Genomic DNA, 21,194 nt, shown 5'->3' with positions numbered 1-21,194 from the left:
CATCACAAAGCAAAATCTGCAAGAACATCATATTGATGATTAAATTTCCATTTGGTTGTCAGGGGTCCGGAGAGCATGTTACTCCTGAATTATTCTCCATCAGTCACTTCAATCAGTCATTGCAGCGTCAAAGTGGATGGTTGTTGTGGTGATTACTATTCATGATCGGAGACCTCACAACTACGGTCTCATTTACATGTTGGCTTGCGCTACACGAACGCACACACACTTTGCAAACAAGCTGCAGTTTTAACTGGATCTATTATTCATCGATGCCTCGGAGCCGTTCGGTGGCTCTCGGTGTGGGGCTGGAAGACGTTGGTTGTCCACCTACAGCAGCTCTAATTGGAGCAGGATACTGGCTTGTTAGCACAAATGAAAGGAATCCAGGGTATATGCTGAAGTCGAGCCCGGATGCTTCCTGCTTTTAAGTGATTATACGGGAAATTGCCCCCGTTTTTTTTTTTTTTTTTAAATATATACTTGTTGCATGTTTCTGTGAGCGCTACAGCTGTGCACATTTCTCCTGCAGAGGGAAATGTAGATAATGTGAGAATGAAAGAAGGTGTCCTTCTGGCAGCCTGCACTTATTGCCAAAGCTGTCCTTCACTGAGAAAAACACTTAACAACAACACCTGTAGCTGTCAGGGGTGTGTGTGTGTGTGTGTGTGTGTGTGTGTGTGTGTGTGTGTGTGTGTGTGTGTGTGTGTGTGTGTGTGTGTGTGTGTGTGTGTGTGTGTGTGTGTGTGTGTGTGTGTGTGTGTGTGTGTGTGTGTGTGTGTGTGTGTGTGTGTGTGTGTGTGTGTGTGTGTGTGTGTGTGTGCGTGCGTGCGTGCGTGCGTGCGTGCGTGCGTGCGTGCGTGCGTGCGTGCGTGCGTGCGTGCGTGCGTGCGTGCGTGCGTGCGCGCGCGCGCGTGCGTGCGTGGTCTCATTGCAATTTCAACACACACTAAGGATTTTTCAACAGATGTACACTACCAGTCAAAAGTTTCTCATTTAATGGTTTTTCTTCATTTTCATGACTATTTACATTATAGATTCTCACTGAAGGTGTCAGAACTATGAATGTACACATATGGAATTATGCAGGACACAAAAAAATGAAAAAAGTCAAAACTTGTTTTATATTTTAGATTCTTCAAAATAGCTACCCTTTGCATTGATTACTGCTTTGCACAGTCTTGGCATTCTCTCGATGCGCTTCATGAGGTAGTCACCCGAAATTACAAAGCTGTTGATGACTAAGAATCTCCTCAAAAGAAGCATTTGTTTTCCTGGCACATGTGCAGTCAACGTGTTTGCAGTGAGGACAGTCGGTCACAAATTTTGGGCTGCACATGGATGTCTGCAGCGGGGTCCATGCAGACCCTCGCAAACCTGGATAGATGACAAAATAATGTACGATTGCAACATTGCAAATTTATGCAATAACTGTTCATACTAGCAATTTCTGAAATCCGGATTGAATTGATTCTGCAGGGAAAAGCTGAGTGTTCCTCTCACATGTTTGGATCCACAGATGCGTCCAATGCAACTCTGCAATTCAAATTGAGCCTATTTTGAGTTGCTAAAGAAATAGAAAATCAATATGTGGTGCTCTTTTTTGCGTAATGGCAGAAACTTCTGTGAATATATCGCCAGTTGTTGGATTGCTGGTGGATAAATATCAACATATCGTCCAACTCTAGTGTGACTTTTGATCTAAGCTACACTGCCAGTCAAAAGTTTGGACACACCTTTTCATTTTTTGTCAAAATTGCCGAAACACAGTAAAAAGTGCTAAAATCTCCAGACATCTGCTGCTACTTCCGCCCACTGTGCTCGACACACCTTGACACAGTGCTCCAGTCTAATCTGTAAACTGCCTTCAGAATCATCCACAGGAGCCTTGTAGGGGTTTTTTGGCTTTTTTTTTTTTTTTTTGGGGGGGGGGGGTTGTTTAATATTACCTAAACTGTTGTAGCATGATTCAAGCCATCTGCACGTCTGCTGTCCATCGAGAGCTGGCCCTGAGTTATACCCCGTCTTTATGTCATGCAAACATCGTATATATGATGTGGAAGCCAGTGCAGTGTATTACTTTCTGTGATATCTGTGTACTGACTCTCCACTGAGGATAAACATCTATTTAGAAATCTTCGGAAAGGGGCGCTTCTTCTAATCTCGCGCCTCCACATTGATTATTTATATTCATTTTTTCTCCTTCCATATCAAACAATAATCCCGGTCCTTATTGTTTTCACTCTCGGAGTTTCTGTAAATACAAGAACTGCTGGAAGCTCAGGCTGCGTGACTTTTTATGGTGCACGTTTACCAAACTGTAAATATTAGTGTTCCGTCAAAGCCATTATGGAAGCCATCAGAGCATATTTATCTGGAAAAGAAAGGGACAATAAAAACACAGACTTTTGTCTGTTCTGTTTTACATAGTCACTAATGTTGGTGCGACCAAGGCCGAGGGTGTCCAGTGAATGCAGTTCATACATCAACCTGTCCTGTTTCTGCTCTTCTACATTATGTGTTGTTGCTGTGTTCAAACGTGTGCAAATAGAGACAAACAGCATGTGCAGATTCCAAATGGAAGTGCTTTGTTTTCATGAAAGCAATCTCGAAATGTGCAGTTTAAGAAGACACAACCTGGTGGTAAGTTAGCACCATCGATGTGCCGTTTAAGGTGTCTGCAGTGAGTCCTGACAGACATTGTGTCGAAACAGGTTGGGTGCTGAACTTAGAGCAACGCAGAACATTATTGCCGACAAAATCAATCAATCCTGTGTCAATGGAGTCTCTGCTAATGTGCCACATCGGTAAATGTGCGCATACTCTCAATTTATAGAAGCGCTCACTGTTTCTGCTGCTGTGTGAAGCTGCAGGTTTTTATTCAAGGAAAGAATCTTGACTCAGTGACACCTTTCTGTGATCTTACTGGTTATAGCCTGTAAGATAACAAAACGAGGAACATCAGTCATTAGTGTTCTTACATTGGCCGACAGCTGATTTAAATACGATAAAGCTGTATTTATAAAGTCACACATTGTAAGAGAAGTTTTGACCTGTTTTTTACAGTCAGTGTCTGAATCAAATTTTTTTTTTACTCAGAACAAGCTACAAGGAAAATTTGTAAAATTATTTACCATTTTTCACATTTTTTTCAGTCCTTAATATACATAAGTTTTCTTTCTAAGAAAGGCAAATATCTGTACAATAATGATACGTTTTCCTGAATTAAATGCAGTAAAAAATATCAAAGAAAAATACTTATTTTAAATATGCTTTCAATGCTGATGTTATTTCCAGTTTTTGCTTGTTTTTTTTATTGAATCCTGTTTAAGTTTTTTTTTTTTCAGTGATTTTACTAGTTATTGTCTGTATTTTAAGAAAACAGGCAAAGTCTGTTGAATAAAATTAGGAAAATACCATTTGTCAGTCCTTAATATACATGTTTTTTTAATTTATTTTAAATCATGATGGATGTCTGTGAAATAATGGTGTATTTTGCTTCATTAAATACAGTAAATGGAAGAAATTGCAATAGAAAAATTATGTGGATGTTTGTATGTATAGGTTTGGCTTAATTTTTGAGATCTCATTTGTAAATGTTATCAGTAATTTAAAAAAAAACAGGAAAAATCTGAAAAATAACAGTAAATTGTAAAAGAATAAAATAAAAATAGAACTAAAAACTATTTGAAAACAATCTTTTTTTTTATTAAAGACACGTAAGATGAGGCTTTTAAACTCCGGCAATTTTCATTCTGGACTGCTCTCTGTGCAGAAATGTAAAAACAAGCTCAATTTCCTGTAAAATCTACTTTATTGTCAGTAGGATGAGTTGTTTCTGTCTTTTAAAGTGCAAGAACATATTCTTCTCTTATTCTGATGCTCCATATTGACTTCCTCACTGTGAAATTAGTTTTTTAGGACCAGAAAAGGGCAACACTCTAAATATTTGTGTCCTCCAGGACCTACAGAACTGAGCCAAAGAGAGACAAATGTGTTGGCAAAAGTTCACATAACTAGAATATATTTAGCATATTCTCTATAGTAAATTGATAAAGGTCAGAATGGTATTTTCTCAGTGTTGTGGGAGCACAGTCACCCTTATTAATGCGTTTTAATGCCTTCGTCTACAGTGATATTTTGATAATGGATTTGCACATCATCACTGATCAGCCCTCTCTCTGTCCTTTCAGGTGTTCACCAGGTACGGGAAGTGCTACATGTTCAACGCCGCAGAGGAGGGGAAGACGCTGCGCACTACAATGAAGGGAGGGACGGGGAACGGCCTGGAGATCATGCTGGACATACAGCAGGACGAGTACCTGCCGGTGTGGGGTGACACAGGTAAGCCTGGACACAAGCTCACCTGTCCGACTGACCTTGAACGCATCACAGAGAGAGTCTAAAGAGTCCCTCTGCTGCTCTGCTGTCTTCCAAACCTTTTATTCTAGTCTTAAACAACAGCATCTGTCAATTATCTTTGCTTTTTTCCTCATCTTATCTTATGCTGCCTTCAAGTGGAACTTATTCTCAACAGGTGCTTTAAGTCAGGAAATCACAGTTGCCAGGTGACTGAAAGAAAAAAAAAATCACAAAAAAGCCTGAGGTTGTCTTGGTTTTTCTTTTCAAAAATAGCTCAGTACAGTGTGTTTGTATATAAGACTACCAGGTTAAAAACAAAACCATGGCACTGATTTAAACTTTCAGTCTTTCTGCTCACGAAGTCGAGGACTTTTTTTGTCTTCACCACTTACGCTCTTGATTATATGATCCATGATATTGACTTACCTTGACTGACTTTAACTTCTGCCCTTGATTTGAGTGGATTGTATCTGTTGTGTGGACCAGTGCAAAGCTGGCTCTGGAGATTCATCACATATGAGTCACTCATTCCTGTTCTGAATGAGCACTTAACACCAGGCTACCACAGTACTTCTCCACCACACTGGGTGAATCCATCTAAACTCAACCAAATCAGTCATTTCTTTATGTACAGTAACTTACATTTAATGAACGCGATCCTTGCAAAGTGTAAAATTTGAAATAAAACCATCAAATTCCTGCAGCGTCATTTTCCTGTCCCGTAGAAAAGACGAGTGTTGGAAACTAAAATTGCTCATCATTACTGCTGTTCACAATCTGAAACAGCACAAACTGGCAGAACCAAATCTGAAAAGTATCAGAGGACATGTACTGAATGTTCCAGACTTCTTTGATGAATGTGATTAGTACAAGCCACTATTTAAAGCGTGAACACCCGTTTTGTTTCACAGCCATAATCTGCATTTGCAGGTGTTAAAATGTGACTGTAATAGAAAATGAATTTGAGACAGAAGGAATCATTTCTAGAAGATGATTCTGGTATCAAATGAGGCTTTTCATTTGCCATAACTTGTTCAGACCAACCACCTATCACGCATGCTGATGTGAGCCTTGAAAGTTCATCAAAATACAATATTTCAAGTTTTCTCCCTTCTCCATTTGACTTTATAGAATTGATATTAAACTGCTGTAGTTTTGTTATTGAAAATACAGAGAAAATTGCAGTGAACAAAAACATGATCATGGCTTCAGATTGTGACGTCTGGAGTGGATGTAAAATTCATTTGGTTGTACAGGAGTTTCCAACAGAACTCAAATGTATTTTTCATCAATGAAAAAAATCACATCTATATCCTGTAGTTCTGAAAAATTTTGACCCACCCCTATGTCCTTTAAGGGCCTGTAACTCTGAAAATACCGACAGTGTGAGTGTAAAATTTTGCATGCTTTCAGTAAATGTAATGAAGTTATTATACAAAATAAATCAGCTGATTCTGAGTGAATAAGATGAGCATTGCAATCACTGATTCTTCAATATGTGGATATTCAGGTATAGCTCAGCATCTTCTGTATGTGGAAGATAACAATATTGGGTTTAAATCCTAAATGCATGAACAACTTTTATATGCCTTATGTTATATACTGCAGTGGCCTCACATGCAACTTTAGTTTATTGACATGTTAAAGTAATATTTCTATCTGAGGTTTTAAAAAAACAACAGTGAAATTCAGATGTTGGAAATCAATAAAGTATTTAAAACTTTATTTCCCCGGTTGATTTTCAAGCTGAGCCTTTGGGCCGCGAGTATTTTCCACATTATTTAATTTGGCCGTAATTAACACAGAAATGACTTACTATCTTCCTGATTAAATTGCTTTGGGGATGGTTTCACACCTAGAAGTTCTAAATCGAATAAAGCCGCAGAAAATTGAGTGTAACGTTTTGGAGATATGCGAGATCATCCGCTTGTGTTATTCATTTAGTCCAACCGGCAGCTACAAATCAGTGAGAATATATCTTTACTTTCTGTCTGATGGTGTCCTTTTTAAAGTTTCACATTGTTCCAGTTGAGCGTGATGTGTACACAATAACTAAAAGGCTGATTTGTTAAGAGCTGGCAGCTTTGCTCATCAACATCAAACACTACAAATTGCCGTTTTTAAGCATATTCTGCTTTTGTTTCCACTCTGAATGAGACTCCAAATAAAGTGCTCCAGACATTGTTAGTCGCTGTCAGTTGTTTTCTGTCAGCGGGGATATTCCTCTTCAGAGAACATACACTTCTCAGCAATCATAATGCATATTCACAACCCTTTCAAGTTGAGCACTGGATCCTCTTTGATTATCTCAATCATTAACAGTGCAGCTTTGAAATTATCCTACTCCCTCATTTTCAGATTGAGTGTTTTTAGGGCTTCTGGATGCCTGATCAACTCCAGGTTGAAGCTCATTGAGTGGCCCGATCACGTCTGAACAGTGTGGAAGGGCAGACAGGGGAGTTTCCCAGCACACAGACATTATTTACCCTTAAAGAAGATCTATCGTGAAAAAGTCCTGCCATCTTCTCCTGCACCAGGCCCCAGTGGCTCCCTCCGTCCTCAACTCCTCTCTGGTTTTATTTCCGTTTGAACACTCCACTACCCAGGCGGCATGTGGAGCTCCGTCTCGCAGCAGGTTCCACATTTTCCGTGCCCTTGTTTATCCCTGTGTGGTTTAATTAGCCGAGATGAGCTGACTCAGCCTCAGCGGGGAGTTCGTTGTCTCCTTAGCTGAGCCACGACAGCCGCACTCTGCAGCCAGCATCTTCTCCCACCAGTTACTTCCTGCTTCCATCCAATCTAAACACCTCTGACCCCCTGTGGCTTCCTTTATAGTCCATCATCCAGAGGCCGGTGGTCGGGCTCTGGGGTTCTATTAGCGCCAGGCCGGCCGGGATACTCCTCCTCACTTTATCACAGTGGACAAACATTACAAGAAAACACGTTTCATTCGGTGAAAAATGAACAAGACAGATATAAGTGAGTGGTGAGAGAAAAGCAGATGGCCTGTTGCCTGGATACCCAGCATCCTCCTCACTGCACCGCTGACCAACTTGCTCAGCGAAGGAAATAATAAATGATTTGGATGTGCGTGCGTTGGTTATTTTTGTTCATTCCGTGCCTGTCTACATGATCTTTTCTCAAGCAGACCTTAAATAATTGTGAACACCAGCGAATCAGTCAACGTGTTTAGAGTTCAGAATCGAGACATCATTTACCCACTGGTGGTTCTCCTACAGTTTTGTTGTATGGAAACTGTAGGGGTTCAAAAGTTGAACCTCTACTTTATGTTGCCCTTTCTTAGCTTTCGACCAAGAAATGATAGGCTTGTTTATATGATGGCTTGGAATAATACAGTGGGTACGGAAAGTATTCAGACCCCTTGAAATTTTTCACTCTGTGTCATTGCAGCCATTTGCCAAAATCAAAAAAGTTCATTTTATTTCTCATTAATGTACACTCAGCACGCCATCTTAACAGAAAAAAAAACAGAAATGTAGAAATTTTTGCAAATTTATTAAAAAAGAAAAACTGAAATATCACATGGTCATAAGTATTCAGATCCGTTGCAGCGACATTCATATTTAACTCACATGCTGTCCATTTCTTCTGATCCTCCTTGAGATGGTTCTGCTTCTTTATTGGAGTCCAGCTGTGTTTAATTAAACTGACTGGACTTGATTAGGAAAGGCACACACCTGTCTATATAAGACCTTACAGCTCACAGTGCATGTCAGAGCAAATGAGAATCATGAGGTCGAAGGAACTGCCCAAGGAGCTCAGAGACAGAATTGTGGCAAGGCACAGATCTGGCCAAGGTTACAAAATAATTTCTGCAGCACTCAAGGTTCCTCAGAGCACAGTGGCCTCCATAATCCTCAAATGGAAGAAGTTTGAGACGACCATAACTCTTCCTAGACCTGGCCGTCCAGCTAAGCTGAGCAATGGTGGGAGGAGAGCCTTGGTGAGAGAGGTAAAGAAGAACCCAAAGATCACTGTGGCTGAGCTCCAGAGATGCAGTCGAGAGATAGGAGAAAGTTCCACAAAGTCAACTATCACTGCAGCTCTCCACCAGTCGGGGCTTTATGGCAGAGTGGCCCAACGGAAGCCTCTCCTCAGTGCAAGACACATGAAAGCCCGCATAGAGTTTGCCAAAAAACACATGAAGGACTCCCAGACTATGAGAAATAAGATTGTCTGGTCTGATGAGACCAAGATTGAACTTTTTGAGGTTAATTCTAAGCGGTATGTGTGGAGAAAACCAGGCACTGCTCATCACCTGCCCAATACAATCCCTACAGTGAAACATGGTGGTGGGAGCATCATGTTGTGGGGGTGTTTTTCAGCTGCAGGGACAGGACAACTGGTTGCAATTGAAGGAAGGATGAATGCGGCCAAGTACAGAGATATCCTGGAGGAAAACCTCTTCCACAGTGCTCAGGACCTCAGACTGGGCCGAAGGTTCACCTTTCAACAGGACAATGACCCTAAGCACACAGCTAAAATAACAAAGGAGTGGCTTCAGAACAACTCTGTGACCGTTCCTGACTGCCCCAGCCAGAGCCCTGACCTAAACCAATTGAGCATCTCTGGAGAGACCTCAGAATGGCTGTCCACCAACATTCACCATCCAACCTGACAGAACTGGAGAGGATCTGCAAGGAAGAATGGGAGAGGATCCCCAAATCCAGGTGTGAAAAACTTGTTGCGTCATTCCCAAGAAGACTCATGGCTGTACTAGCTGAAAAGGGTGCTTCTACTCAATACTGAGCACAGGGTCTGAATGCTTATGACCATGTGATATTTCAGTTTTTCTTTTTTAATAAATTTGCAAAAATTTCTACATTTCTGTTTTTTTCTGTCAAGATGGGGTGCTGAGTGTACATTAATGAGAAATAAAATGAACTTTTTTGATTTTGGCAAATGGCTGCAATGACACAGAGAGTGAAAAATTTCAAGGGGTCTGAACACTTTCCGTACCCATTGTAACTCTAAGTGTACTGTAAATGACTCAGGTACACAGAGATCAACTATTTTAGTATTTGTAAGCTTTCTGCAATGGCTTTTAGATCTTTCATATTGGGAAGTTGACAAAATGAAAGTTGACAAAATGACATTTTTAAAAGGTCACATATTGTGCCCTTCTGTGTCTTTCAAAATTTTCAGCTCAAAATACTGCAAAGTTTGTTAGTGTTACCCTTCATGAAAACAACATGGAAAGATATTGGATTCTCTCAATTCACCAGAAACCTCTGAACATCTCCTGAAAAATTAACCACTCTAGCCCATATCTCTCTTCAAGAGGTATAGGCTTCTGAAAGTGGCATCTTGTTCAATTTCCAACTTGTGTTTATTGAACACGGGAGTCACTAAGATTGTGTTTATGACAGAATTAGTAACACATTAAAGGGAAGCTGTGCTTTAGTGAAACTGAGAATATGGAATGAAGTGATGGGGTTTAGTTAATGGTATCGTTAGCCACATTAGACACACAATGCGGTAACGAGTGTTTTCCTATTGTTGTGGTTCAGTTCCTTCGATGCTGGGCGTCCATGGAGACTTTTGTGTTCATGCATGCAGCCAACAGCAAAACATTTAATGACCTTTGCTCATGGCTGAAACATTTTCGTGTTAGCAGAAGCTGCTCTGGATAAAAACACCTGGCGGACTTTTTCTGAATAACTATTTTTCAGTTTATACACAGAAATAAACCAGAAATGAATTCTGTGAGATTATGTAGTTGCTAAGGGGCTGCACAAATGGCAATAATAAGTGTCTGTACATTTTCACAGCTTTCACTTTACACCTCCAACTTTCTAAAACTTAGAAGACACAATAAAAAAAAAAAAAGGATTTTCACCATCTGGGACTTTTGAAAAGCCATCAGATCTTGCAGCGTTGGACTGATATCAGATTCCTCAAACAGACCAAATCAAAGCGATGTGTTTACACTCTTATCACGCATTACATTCAGCAGCAGAGCAACAAAATGTTTGCAGTATGATGAGAATCCCTTCAAACACATCACAAGCTGTGAAACTGTGATGACAGAAGTCCCATTCCTTCTTATATCAGACGACTATCTTATTCTTTTAATCGTGCACATCACAGAGTTTTGTTTCAGATCAAGTCAGCTCTCATGCTACAGAAGCTAAGCTTGGAAACCTGACATTTTTGAGTTCCCAAGCAACCAATTATGATCTGCTCACCCACCGTTTCTTTTTTTAACAGCAATATTGATGGAGTGATGCAGATTGTGAGCGAGCGAGGAGTTCTCGAACTCTGTTTTATCTCCTCTCTGTAAATGGGAGAATGGCATGTTACATATCAAGTTTTTTAATGTCTCCGTTTTGCTCTCTTTGGTGCATGTCGCTGCGTTATTTGATCCCTTTCCCTCATTGATTGCTGCTTCACTTTCTACTAAAGATTTATCTCCTTTGGGCTGCTGTCTGAGTTCTGTTTGTTTCTCTAACAAAGTTTATTTACAGCTACAGGACTTTGTAGGTACACGCTAATGGGACCCATCAGCAGCCTGAGCTTTCTGTCTGCTTCTGTTTTCTATTTCCCATCAATGTGTCATCCATCATTTCAGATTTTAACTCCCCATTTTATGTGGCAAACAGGAAAGTAAAGCCCGGAAAGCATTAGAGTGCACCGCTAAAGTCCTCGCCATGCCTCTGCACTTTCTCTGCCTGGTGTTATTAAATCAAAGCGAAGCGAAGGAGAAAGCCATTCTGAAAAGAGCGAAAAAAGGATGTTTCTCCAACAACAGGTTGGACCGAGTGGAAAGTCCTTGATCCTTTTTATCTTTTCCTACTTGCATCACTTCCCTTTTTGGTGTTTAGTCAGTGCGATGTTCTCATCTGTGAAATCTTCTGCGTGGGTTTGTGGCGAACTATTGCTTTTGCTTGTTCAGTAAATCAAGCTGTATTTTATATAGCACCTTTCATAGGTGAAAGTGCCTCGCAAATGACTGATCAGCCGCTAATAAAACACAACAAGGTTCATGGACGTTTCGAGCCGTTGTCCTTTTAGTGCGCATACGTTGGCGAGTGAGGAGCTGCTGCTGAAGTTTCAAGCATGTCAGTATCCAGAAGTCATTTTCGCTTTTTTGCTGTTGTTGCTGAATGTGGCTAATAAAATGTGGGTCCAGGAGAAGCAGCTGCAGTAGAACGGGTGACACACGGCGTCCCTGGATGATGTGCTCATTTGCTGCCGTTTAGAGGTCATTTTCTTTCATTTCCAGTGTAACTGTAAAGTGCTATTTGCCTCGACATCCACACAAAGTAAACCCAAGAGCACCCTGCAGCGAAATTATAATACTATTTTGCGCTGGCTGGGCAAAGACAGCATTTTAGCTCAGCGTGATGTGACAGCTGCTCTGTTGTAGCAAGAGATTGTGAATTAAAAAGAGATTGTTGTATATTTTTTTTACCAAAGAACATGCTTAATGTAGATCTGATTACAGTACTAGAGCTCAGTTTAAATGAAATACATCTGAGGAGAAGCAGAGTGGTAAAGGAATGACTGAATTGGAAAGCACAAACAGATGTGATGCTCATGAAGTGTTTCGAAGATATGGAAAGTCCAACATTTCCATGACAACCGTGAAACTCATGGGCTGTTTAGGATCATATGATACAGTACCTGTTAAAAGGATTAACCTCCTTTGGAAGTTGTCTCATCTCATTGTTTTTCGACATTAAATCGTGATCAATTTCATTTGGATTTACTGTCCAAAATTTACAAAAATATTCTTTATTATCAAAGCGAAAACAGATTTCTAAAAGATAATGTTATTTAAAACGTAAAATGTAAGATAAGTCAGAACAGGTGCAGCCAGTTGATGCTAGAAGTCACAAAATTTGCAAAATTGAGATTATCTGAGCGTAGTAAATGTGTCTTCAGTAACTAGTTTAAAGACTCATGTATCTAGAAGGTGCGGTCATAAAGAACACCAAACAACTCCATGAAAACATTCTTTCAGAGGGATGCAAGAAAAACTTCTAGGTCATTTAATATCCTTTGGAGTAGAGTTCCATCCATCATTAAAAAATGGAAGGAATTTGGCACATGCATAAATCTACATGGAGCAGGCTGAGTTACTGTGCAAGAAAGAGACGAATAAAGGAGGCCACCAAGACACTTCCTCATATTAAAATGACCATAATTCAGTGTTAAAAAGCAATAAGCACTTACTTTTTATAACGACTTTATAGTCAGAAGCCCACAACAGCTACTAAATTTACCTCTTGGTGATAGTTTTAAAGACAAGCTTGCAGGTTGGCAACCAAAGTCAATTGTTGTGGTGGGAAATGAAACAAAAACTTCATTTAAAAAAATACAATAAAAACTGTCTCTATATTCTGCAACAACATTTGAAGTGTTATTCACCAGAATTTTATCCAAATCTCAAGAAAAAGCACAGTGTAACAGGATGAAAAATGGATCAGAACAGTACTTTTTACAGTGAAAGGGTGAAAATGTATATTCACCTGGATATAACAAACCACAGCTTTACAGTTATGAGCCTGCTGCAGTTCACAGAGACCAGCAACAGACGAGGATTAGAAGAAATAATAGGCATCGGCGAAGAATGAATTCTAGGTGTTTTTAGTTTAGTTTATTGATAGGATCCCCATTAGCACAGCTTAAGCTGTCGCTATTCTTCCTGGGGTCCAACAGTAAATACAAATTAAAACAATAACATATATAAAAACCAATACAAATCAAACAAGACACATAAAATACATAACAAGCCACTTCAATTCGTTTTACAGCTTAGTCAACATCCGATTTCTTTGGTCCCATTTTCAATCCTAGTTCGATATTTAATCCACATCTAGTATTTCCTCCCGATTCACCTTCACTGACACCCAATTTCACCAACTGACTGCATTCTACACAATTTTCTCTTATCCTATGAACTTCCCTTCTGTTCTTTCAATAGGAATGTCTTTAGTTGTTGTTTGAATTTATTTGTTTTCTCTTCTAACGTTATCCTTTCTGGCAATTTATTCCATTCTGACATTACTCTGCAAAGGAAAGTTCTTTCCATAGTATGTGATTTTACTTTAGGAAGACAAAATTTTTTTGCACACGCATGTCTAGTATTGTAACTGTGTTTGTCACAACTGAATGAAAGATTGTTGTAAAGTATTTTAGGATTTTTATGAGTTATAATATTTATTAAAAGTGATAACGATGAATATAGTATCCTCCCCTGCACTGCTAACCAGTTTAATTTATTTAGCATTGATTTAGAGCTACTTTCCAATTTGTAGCCTAAAACCATACGAGCTGCTCTATTTTGTAAGATCTGTAACCTTTTTAACACTGTTTTTGTTGCATTTGACCAAACAGGCGAGCAATAATCTAGATATGAGAGGACCAAGGCGTGTGTGATTTGTATAATTGCTTTCCCTGTTAGAGCATGTTTGTACCTTTTTAACATTGAAATTGCTCTTGCCATTTTTGTACACATCACTTCTACATGTTTAGCCCATGTTAATTTATTGTCAACTATAAGACCTAACAATTTTGTCTCTTGGACCTGTGTTATTCTTACTCCATCTATAAATAATTGTAAGTCATGTATATATTTGATACTATTTCTTGATCCCACAACCATTGAAACTGTCTTAACTGTATTTAATACCATTTGATTATACTTAATCCAACTTATAACATTTTTCAGTTCTTTATCTAAAATACTTTTCAATTCATTTAAAGTCTGTGCTGATGAATAGAGTGTAGAGTCATCGGCATACATGACAACTTTAGCTTTTTCTAGAACTAGTGGCATCTCATTGGTATAAATATTGTAGAGCAAAGGTCCAAGGCAACTGCCTTGTGGCACCCCACATGTTACAGTTTTTTCTGTTGAAAAATGACCATTGAAAAAAACAGACTGTGTTCTCTTATCTAAGTAGCTTCTAAACCATATTACTGCTGACTTCTCGAAGCCATAACTTTCGAGTTTATCCAAAAGTAGTTTGTGGTTTAGAATATCAAATGCAGCCGAATAATCTAACATAATTGTTCCTACAATATTATTTTTCTCAATTTCTTTTAACCAATCATCAGTCATTTGTATTAGGGCAGTGCCTGTTGAATGCTTCTGCCTGTAGGCATGTTGATAATCAGTTAGCAAATTATTTTCGTGGAAATATGCATTCACTTGTTCATATACAATTTGTTCCATTACTTTTGCTAATACAGGCACTAAACTTATGGGGCGACTATTGTGCCCAGAGAATGTGCTTTTTTTATCTTTTGGAAGTGGAATCACTTTTACTTTCTTCCACTCACGAGGACAGTAACTATTATTAAAACTTAGGTTTATTATATGACAAATTACAGGAGCAATGTAGTCAGCAGCCATCCTCAAAAGGCATGGATCTAAACCATCCAGACCTGCTGGTTTGTTTTTTATATTTTTAAGGATTTTCTCAACTTCTTTTGTTGTTACACTTTTTAAATTAAATCGACAGTGTTTGCGCTCCATCAATTTGTCTCTTATTAATTTGTTTGATCCGATATTATTATCGGTTTTTGATAATGTTGTCTTAAGGTTTTCAACTTTTTCTATGAAGTAACTACTGAAATAGTTTGCAATCTCCTTCGGTTTTGTTAGGAAGACACCTTCAGCTTCTATAAAAGCAGGTGTTGATTTCCTGTTTCTTCCTATGATGTCATGTATTATGTTCCACACTTTCTTGCTATCATTTTGAATATTATTAATTTTATTTTCATAAAATAATTTCTTTTTATGTCTATTTAGTTTTGTTATTTGATTTCTTAATTTACGATATTTAATCCAATCATCCTGATTTCCTGAGGAGTTGGCAGCTTTCTTTGCCTGCTCTCTCTGGTTTATCATTTGTTTTAATTCTTGATCTAACCACGGTGTTTTTATATTTTTTGTGCAGAACCTTCTAAGAGGAGCGTGTTTATCTGCTATTGACCCAAAAACATTGTTAAATAATTTTATTGCTTCATCAGCATCAGTTTGCTTCTTTATTTTTAACCAATTTACCTGTTTAACTTCATCTAGGAAATGTTCCAGTATAAACCTTTTATACGACCTTTTATATATTATATTAGGTCCAACTTTATCTATTTTAACCTTCCTAACCGTAAGAATTAAATTATGGTCAGTACATCCCACAGGAATGGATACAGTGCCTGTACAGAGTTCAGGTGTATTTGTAAAAATATGGTCTATACACGTAGCAGTTGTTGTCCCATCATTTTTATAACATAATCGTGTAGGTTTTTTTTTTTTTTTGTGAGGAGAAGCAGTGCATGACCAATGTAAATCTGTACATATTAGGAAAAAAACACAACTCGTATTGACTGTTTAATCCTGGAGGATTGATACTTGCCACAACAGAAAGCTGGTATCATTCCTGTCCACAGTAAATCAACACTACGTTTTATGGTGAGAGAGACACAGGCTAAGAAGTAAGTTAAAAGTTTGCAAACATAAAAAAAAAGGACTTACTGTATAGTAAAGTGTTTGTGTAGGGAAAATTATAAAATGCAAACTAAAATAAAACTAGGAAAGAAGACCAACTTCAGCTACCACCTACTACAGCACAGTGCACGACTCCACCATGACTGTTTAAAAAAAGCATTTTTTTTAAAGCATTGCATCTAAATTTCTGCCTTTATGTCTCATAAAACTGTAGAGCCATCATTTAAAGGAATTTTAAGGATCAATTCTGTGAAAATACTCAGGCTGAAAGTAGTCCTTTAAAAGGTCATGAATAAACTATACAACTCAAGTGTCACATTTTGTGAATGATATGATATTCAATTTGACAGAATCGGCAGTTTAATAATTACTGCACGTCTCATGGTGCAAAGAGGAAAAGTCAGGGATATACAGTACTACGCTATGTGGGATTTATACATAGATACATAGATAGACAGAAGAAGCAGCTTGTTTCAAAAGGTTGACAAGAATCGATATGAAAGAAAAGTATAAATGAAAGAAAGGTACAAATAAAAGAAATTATAAAGCAGTGAAATAATCTGGAACGTGTCAAAAACAGTTTCAAAATTCTGGTCAGTATGGGTGGTGGCAAGGAAGGTATTGCTGCAAATGCACGCCTGTAGTCATTGTATGTGCCAGGAAAGTGTGTGTCAATAGACGCACTTTCATAAGAAAGGCCTGTACACTGCCACAGATTTGGCTTTTTTGTTTTAATTCTAACATACATGCGTCTACAATCATGCCAACCTCCAAATAAACTGTTTCCATATTGTGTTGGAAGAAACCTGTTTTTCCCCCCATAAATAAGACTGTTTCAAGGTGCCACAAAAGCCACGTAAAGCTGGATCTCAGGCTAGTTTGTGGTTTCCACGTTACCAATGCAGATGTCAGCACAGGATATCCTGAGAATTTAGAAATTGCCACAGCATCTGGGCTCCATGGGCGATTTAATGATGATTTAATGATGAAAAAGAAGTGTGGATGACAAAGAATCTCCTCGTACAAATTTGTTTTTCTGGCATGTATCCAAGCAGCACACTTGCTATGCTAACACACACAAATTTTGAGCTACACACAGACGGAGGCTGTATGTTTAAGCCATAAAACACAATGTGGTTACGTTTAAAGATTATCATGGTTTGATTAAAAATATGGCTCTTTAACAACACATCTGAAGCTTCTCCTCCATTTTCTTTGTTACCCAAGTGATGACTCCCACTCCCTCTGATATATGATTGGTTGGCTGAAAGGATGCAACACTAATCAAGCAACGAATGAAATGGCAAAGATGTGTTAACAAACAAACGGAATCCAGCGGAAAATACATTTTCCTCAGAATTACATGAAAACTGGTTGTATAAGAAAGTGTTTTTCAGGAGGCATGGCTGATCTTGCATGTGAAATGTGAAAACTGAGTGGTTTTTCACATTTACGCCATCACACCTCCTCTCTCCCTCTCATGTTTGCCCACATGAGGAATCACTTGAGATGCTGGAGGACGACGGAGCTGAGGTCAGAACACCACCTGCATTTATTCGCTGCCATACGAAGCAGCAGGTTATGAGCAGAGACGCAGGTAGCATCCTAATTCAGTCTGCGCCTCTTACATCTTCCACCTCTTAAGTCAAATGAGCGTGATAGCGGTGATGAAACGCACAGTAACTGCAAATCTGCGGAGCTATCTGTGATTCCGCTCGAGCCGTGGTCAGATGTATCTTTGCCCATGATCCTCTTGATCATCTTCTGATAAGGAGAGCTGGCTGGCGCACAAACAAGCGCAGCGGTCCCTGTTTGTTCTGCTCTCGAACACTAACACAGTGTCTCAGAGTCTCCTTCAGATGGAGAGATTCAGTGTGGCAATACAAATACCTAATTTTCACTCTTGGTAAGAGGTCATTGTCTCCTGTGCTGCATCTTGTTCGGTGCAATTTACATCTCGCTGTAAGAAATCGAGGTGTTAGTCGGATTCCAGCGGAGAAAATCTAGCAGATGATTAGTTTTTTCAGTGTTCTGTGTGTTTGTATCGTCACTTTTCATTAGCGTCAGACCACTGTAATGCAGGAACACTGGGTCTGAATCAATGCTGGAACAATCAGTTGATTAATTCATTATAGGTTGTGTATGATTTCAGGCCAAAATTCCGGTTTTAGCTTCTCACTTGTATAGATTTTCTGCCTTTCTTTGTGTTCAGTGATAGTAAACCAAATTTGTGAAAATAAGACTGTGAAGGGTGGGTTTTGCTCCTTTATGACATGGTAGATTAATTAATAATGACAATAATCTTTAGATACACATGGAACTGGCTTCAAATCGATACAAACCAGAATCTCAATACAGTAAATTGAAATCCTGCCTCATTTGCTGAATATCTTTAACCCAACTCATGATTTGGTTCCTCCAAGCCAAGACCTCCATTACCAACCATCAGTCCTTGTAATTGGTCTTGTCTCCTGCATCTTGTGCTGCACTAGGCTTGTTTTGTTTGTTAAACACCTCTTCTTCTGCCTGCTTTATGTCAGGCTGTTTTGAGTGCAACTGACATTTTCACGACTCATTTATTTAAAGAGAGTTTTTCTCACATTACTGTCGATGTGATATGAGCCGCGCTCGCATCGATATATAAAAAAGGAAAGCTCTTCAAATGCAGCTTGTTTTGGCTGAGGAAGTGTTTCTGCTCCATCCTCTGTTCTCTGTTACCCAGTGTTCACCGCAAACGCTCCATCAAATCCAATATACATACATTCAGCCAATACATTAGCATGTGGTTGTTTGTGTTACAGCAAGAGCTTTGGTTAGAAAAAACGCACTGCACACAACAGCTGAACTAACAGATATGCAGTTTTTCGACAGGGAAGGAACAGTTTGAACAGTGGCTAATTGGTCACAGTAAAGTTATGTGCAGCGAGCACGTAACAGCAGAAAATGGCATAATTTGGAGCTTCTGCTTACATGAATACTTATGTTAAAGGTCAGAAATTACTTTATTTCCCATTTTCTGTTGTTGTCAACACGTGCTTTGACAAGACCAAAACCAACATTTCTTACTTCTTGGATGCAAAAGTCAAACATATATTTATTGTGCAAATACAGTGTAAGGTGGAAATGAAGAAAGTCAACGCTGTTGACCTTAGACTAATTGCAATGCTTTTAAATATAACAGCAAGTTATTTGTTCATACGTAAAATTAAAAAAAACAGCAGTTTTTATCCACTATACTAAAAATACAGGCCTCATAGCAGGACTGAGATTCAGGTCTTAAGTGTCTATGTTCACCTTTATCTTTGAAGACTTAAAACTGACTCTTAAAAATCCCAAAGTCCTCATTCTCCAGGGAGATATTTTCTTTAAACTGCCTTTTGATTGTGTTGCTCTAAATTTCTCTCCTCTCCACAACCTTGAAGGTGTTCCGTTGAATCCAAGTCAGACAACAGACTCATCCAGGTCATAGTTTTCACTTTGTTCTTCTTTTAGAAACTCTTGTGTGATTTTGAACTTCTGTCATGCTGAAATATTTCTCTTCTTCAAGCTTCTGCCGACTGGGAGTCATCTTATCAGGCAGTATTTTGGTTTATCCACAGGCATTCATGGTTCCATCTATAAATGTCATGTCTCCAACACCTTTTGCACTCACACAGCTTCATATCAGCACCTCTGTGCTTCACTGTCAGAACTATTTTATCTTGGCCTCATCTGACCAAAGACTCTGCTCCCAGTTTCATCAGACTTCTTTTCATGTTCTTTTGTAACGTTTCATCTTGCAACTTTGTGCCAAGGAGCAAGCAAGGTTGTTTTTTCTTGGACGACATCCATAGAGGGTGATTTTATACGTTGTCCTTCGTACTGTCTGAGCTGTCACAGAAACTGATTTCCATCAGTAGCTCCTGTGCCAAGTCTGAAGTGCCAAGCCTCAGTTTTTCGGATGCAAATTGTACAAGTACATCACTGTCTGTATTGTTATTTTTAATAGGGTGACCACCCCAGCCCTGATTAATAGTACTATGACTTGTTCTATACCTTCTGATTGTGTTTTCACACATTTTTCGATCTTCTTTTATTCTTTTCAATCTTTTTGAACTCTCACAACCAGATTGTTCAATTCATTTGGTAATTCTATTCCATGTGGAGCCATGATGCAGACATGCAAATGTACACAGCCCATAAGTCCAAAACTGAGAAATTTCTGGTGTTAGTGGTTCATTTTGACTGGAAATCACAGCTCCACTTAGCTTCAATTTAATGATTACAGCAAATTTGTTTATGTGTCAGTGACCACAGGTGTTTTCACTTTTGTTACGCTGAGCCTCCACTTTCAGGTCTATAGTTATAATATAGTCCTTGTTAAGTACTTGTTTTGGATTGTTCATAAGAGTAAACACTTTACTGTTCAACTTAGGAAAAATTCAATTATTCAGAGGTGACGACATTTGAATCACTTGACATTTAAATGCTGTTGCACAGGGGTTGCTGTTAAAACAAACTAGAGAGCCACACAGTCCGACTCAACAAGAACATAATCTTTTATTGCAATAAATAGCCAGTAGAGTTATACTTTTTGGTTGTTTAAAGGTCACTATTCAGGCTTAAGGATGCGATTTTTTTGTTTGCACTGTTTAGTGCTCATGGTGATGGACAACAATGGCCCAGTTTGTGAGATCTAACAGTGCTGTGGCTTCTGATGGAGCATTTACAACTAATATGACACACATTAGAATATCAAGTGCTTTAATTCTACATGCCACATTCGCACTTGAAAGATTTTTTAAGGCAAATTTAGCTTCTTGAAAAAAAATGTAATTTAATATTTACTCCTTTGGTATTACTGAAAAATCCAGTCTTTGATTGTGCACATGTTCATTGTAAAAGTTTAACTACTAGACACAAGATGTATCCTCCTTTGATGAACAGTCTATTCTCACACTGTGTTCTGAATCTTATTAATTTTCTTTTTGACTTTTAGTATGACCTGTAACTGTCCCTACAAAGTGCTTTCTGCTCCAGGCAGTATGAAGACACTTACTCATATACCCAGTGGGAGCTGGTGGTGAAATTTGTTGGGTGGGCTAACAAATGCATAATACTGATTAAATGGTTAACACAGCTGCAAAAGCAACATCACCTATGATACACACAGTTACATCAATTACAGGTACACTATACTTTTTTAGTGCTCTCTATCAACACTCTCTCTCACTCAGTCACTCACACACACACACACACCACTAGAAAACGTGTTCCAACTGCAACGACTGCCCACAGATAGCCTGCTGCTACTGTCTTATTACAACTGTTTGGCGACATGTAGTGCAAAACACACCTTCAGTACAACAGATGA

General features: G+C 38.7%; 1 protein-coding gene across 2 annotated transcripts in view; it reads left to right on the top strand.

The window, feature by feature from the left end:
* asic2 (acid-sensing (proton-gated) ion channel 2) overlaps positions 1-21,194 on the top strand; it is a 530,460-nt gene that overhangs the window by 479,470 nt on the left and 29,796 nt on the right. For both annotated transcript variants that reach the window (XM_022196191.2, XM_022196190.2), the window contains one exon: positions 4,194-4,344. In XM_022196191.2, the coding sequence (XP_022051883.2) occupies positions 4,194-4,344 (151 nt within the window). The remainder of the gene's footprint in view (positions 1-4,193; positions 4,345-21,194) is intronic.

Source organism: Acanthochromis polyacanthus, chromosome 21 (genome assembly GCF_021347895.1).
Source record: "Acanthochromis polyacanthus isolate Apoly-LR-REF ecotype Palm Island chromosome 21, KAUST_Apoly_ChrSc, whole genome shotgun sequence".
In the NCBI taxonomy this organism is placed as follows: domain Eukaryota; kingdom Metazoa; phylum Chordata; class Actinopteri; family Pomacentridae; genus Acanthochromis; species Acanthochromis polyacanthus.
The sequence above is the reverse complement of the archived record's forward strand: the minus strand, read 5'-3'. Positions and strand labels throughout refer to the sequence as shown.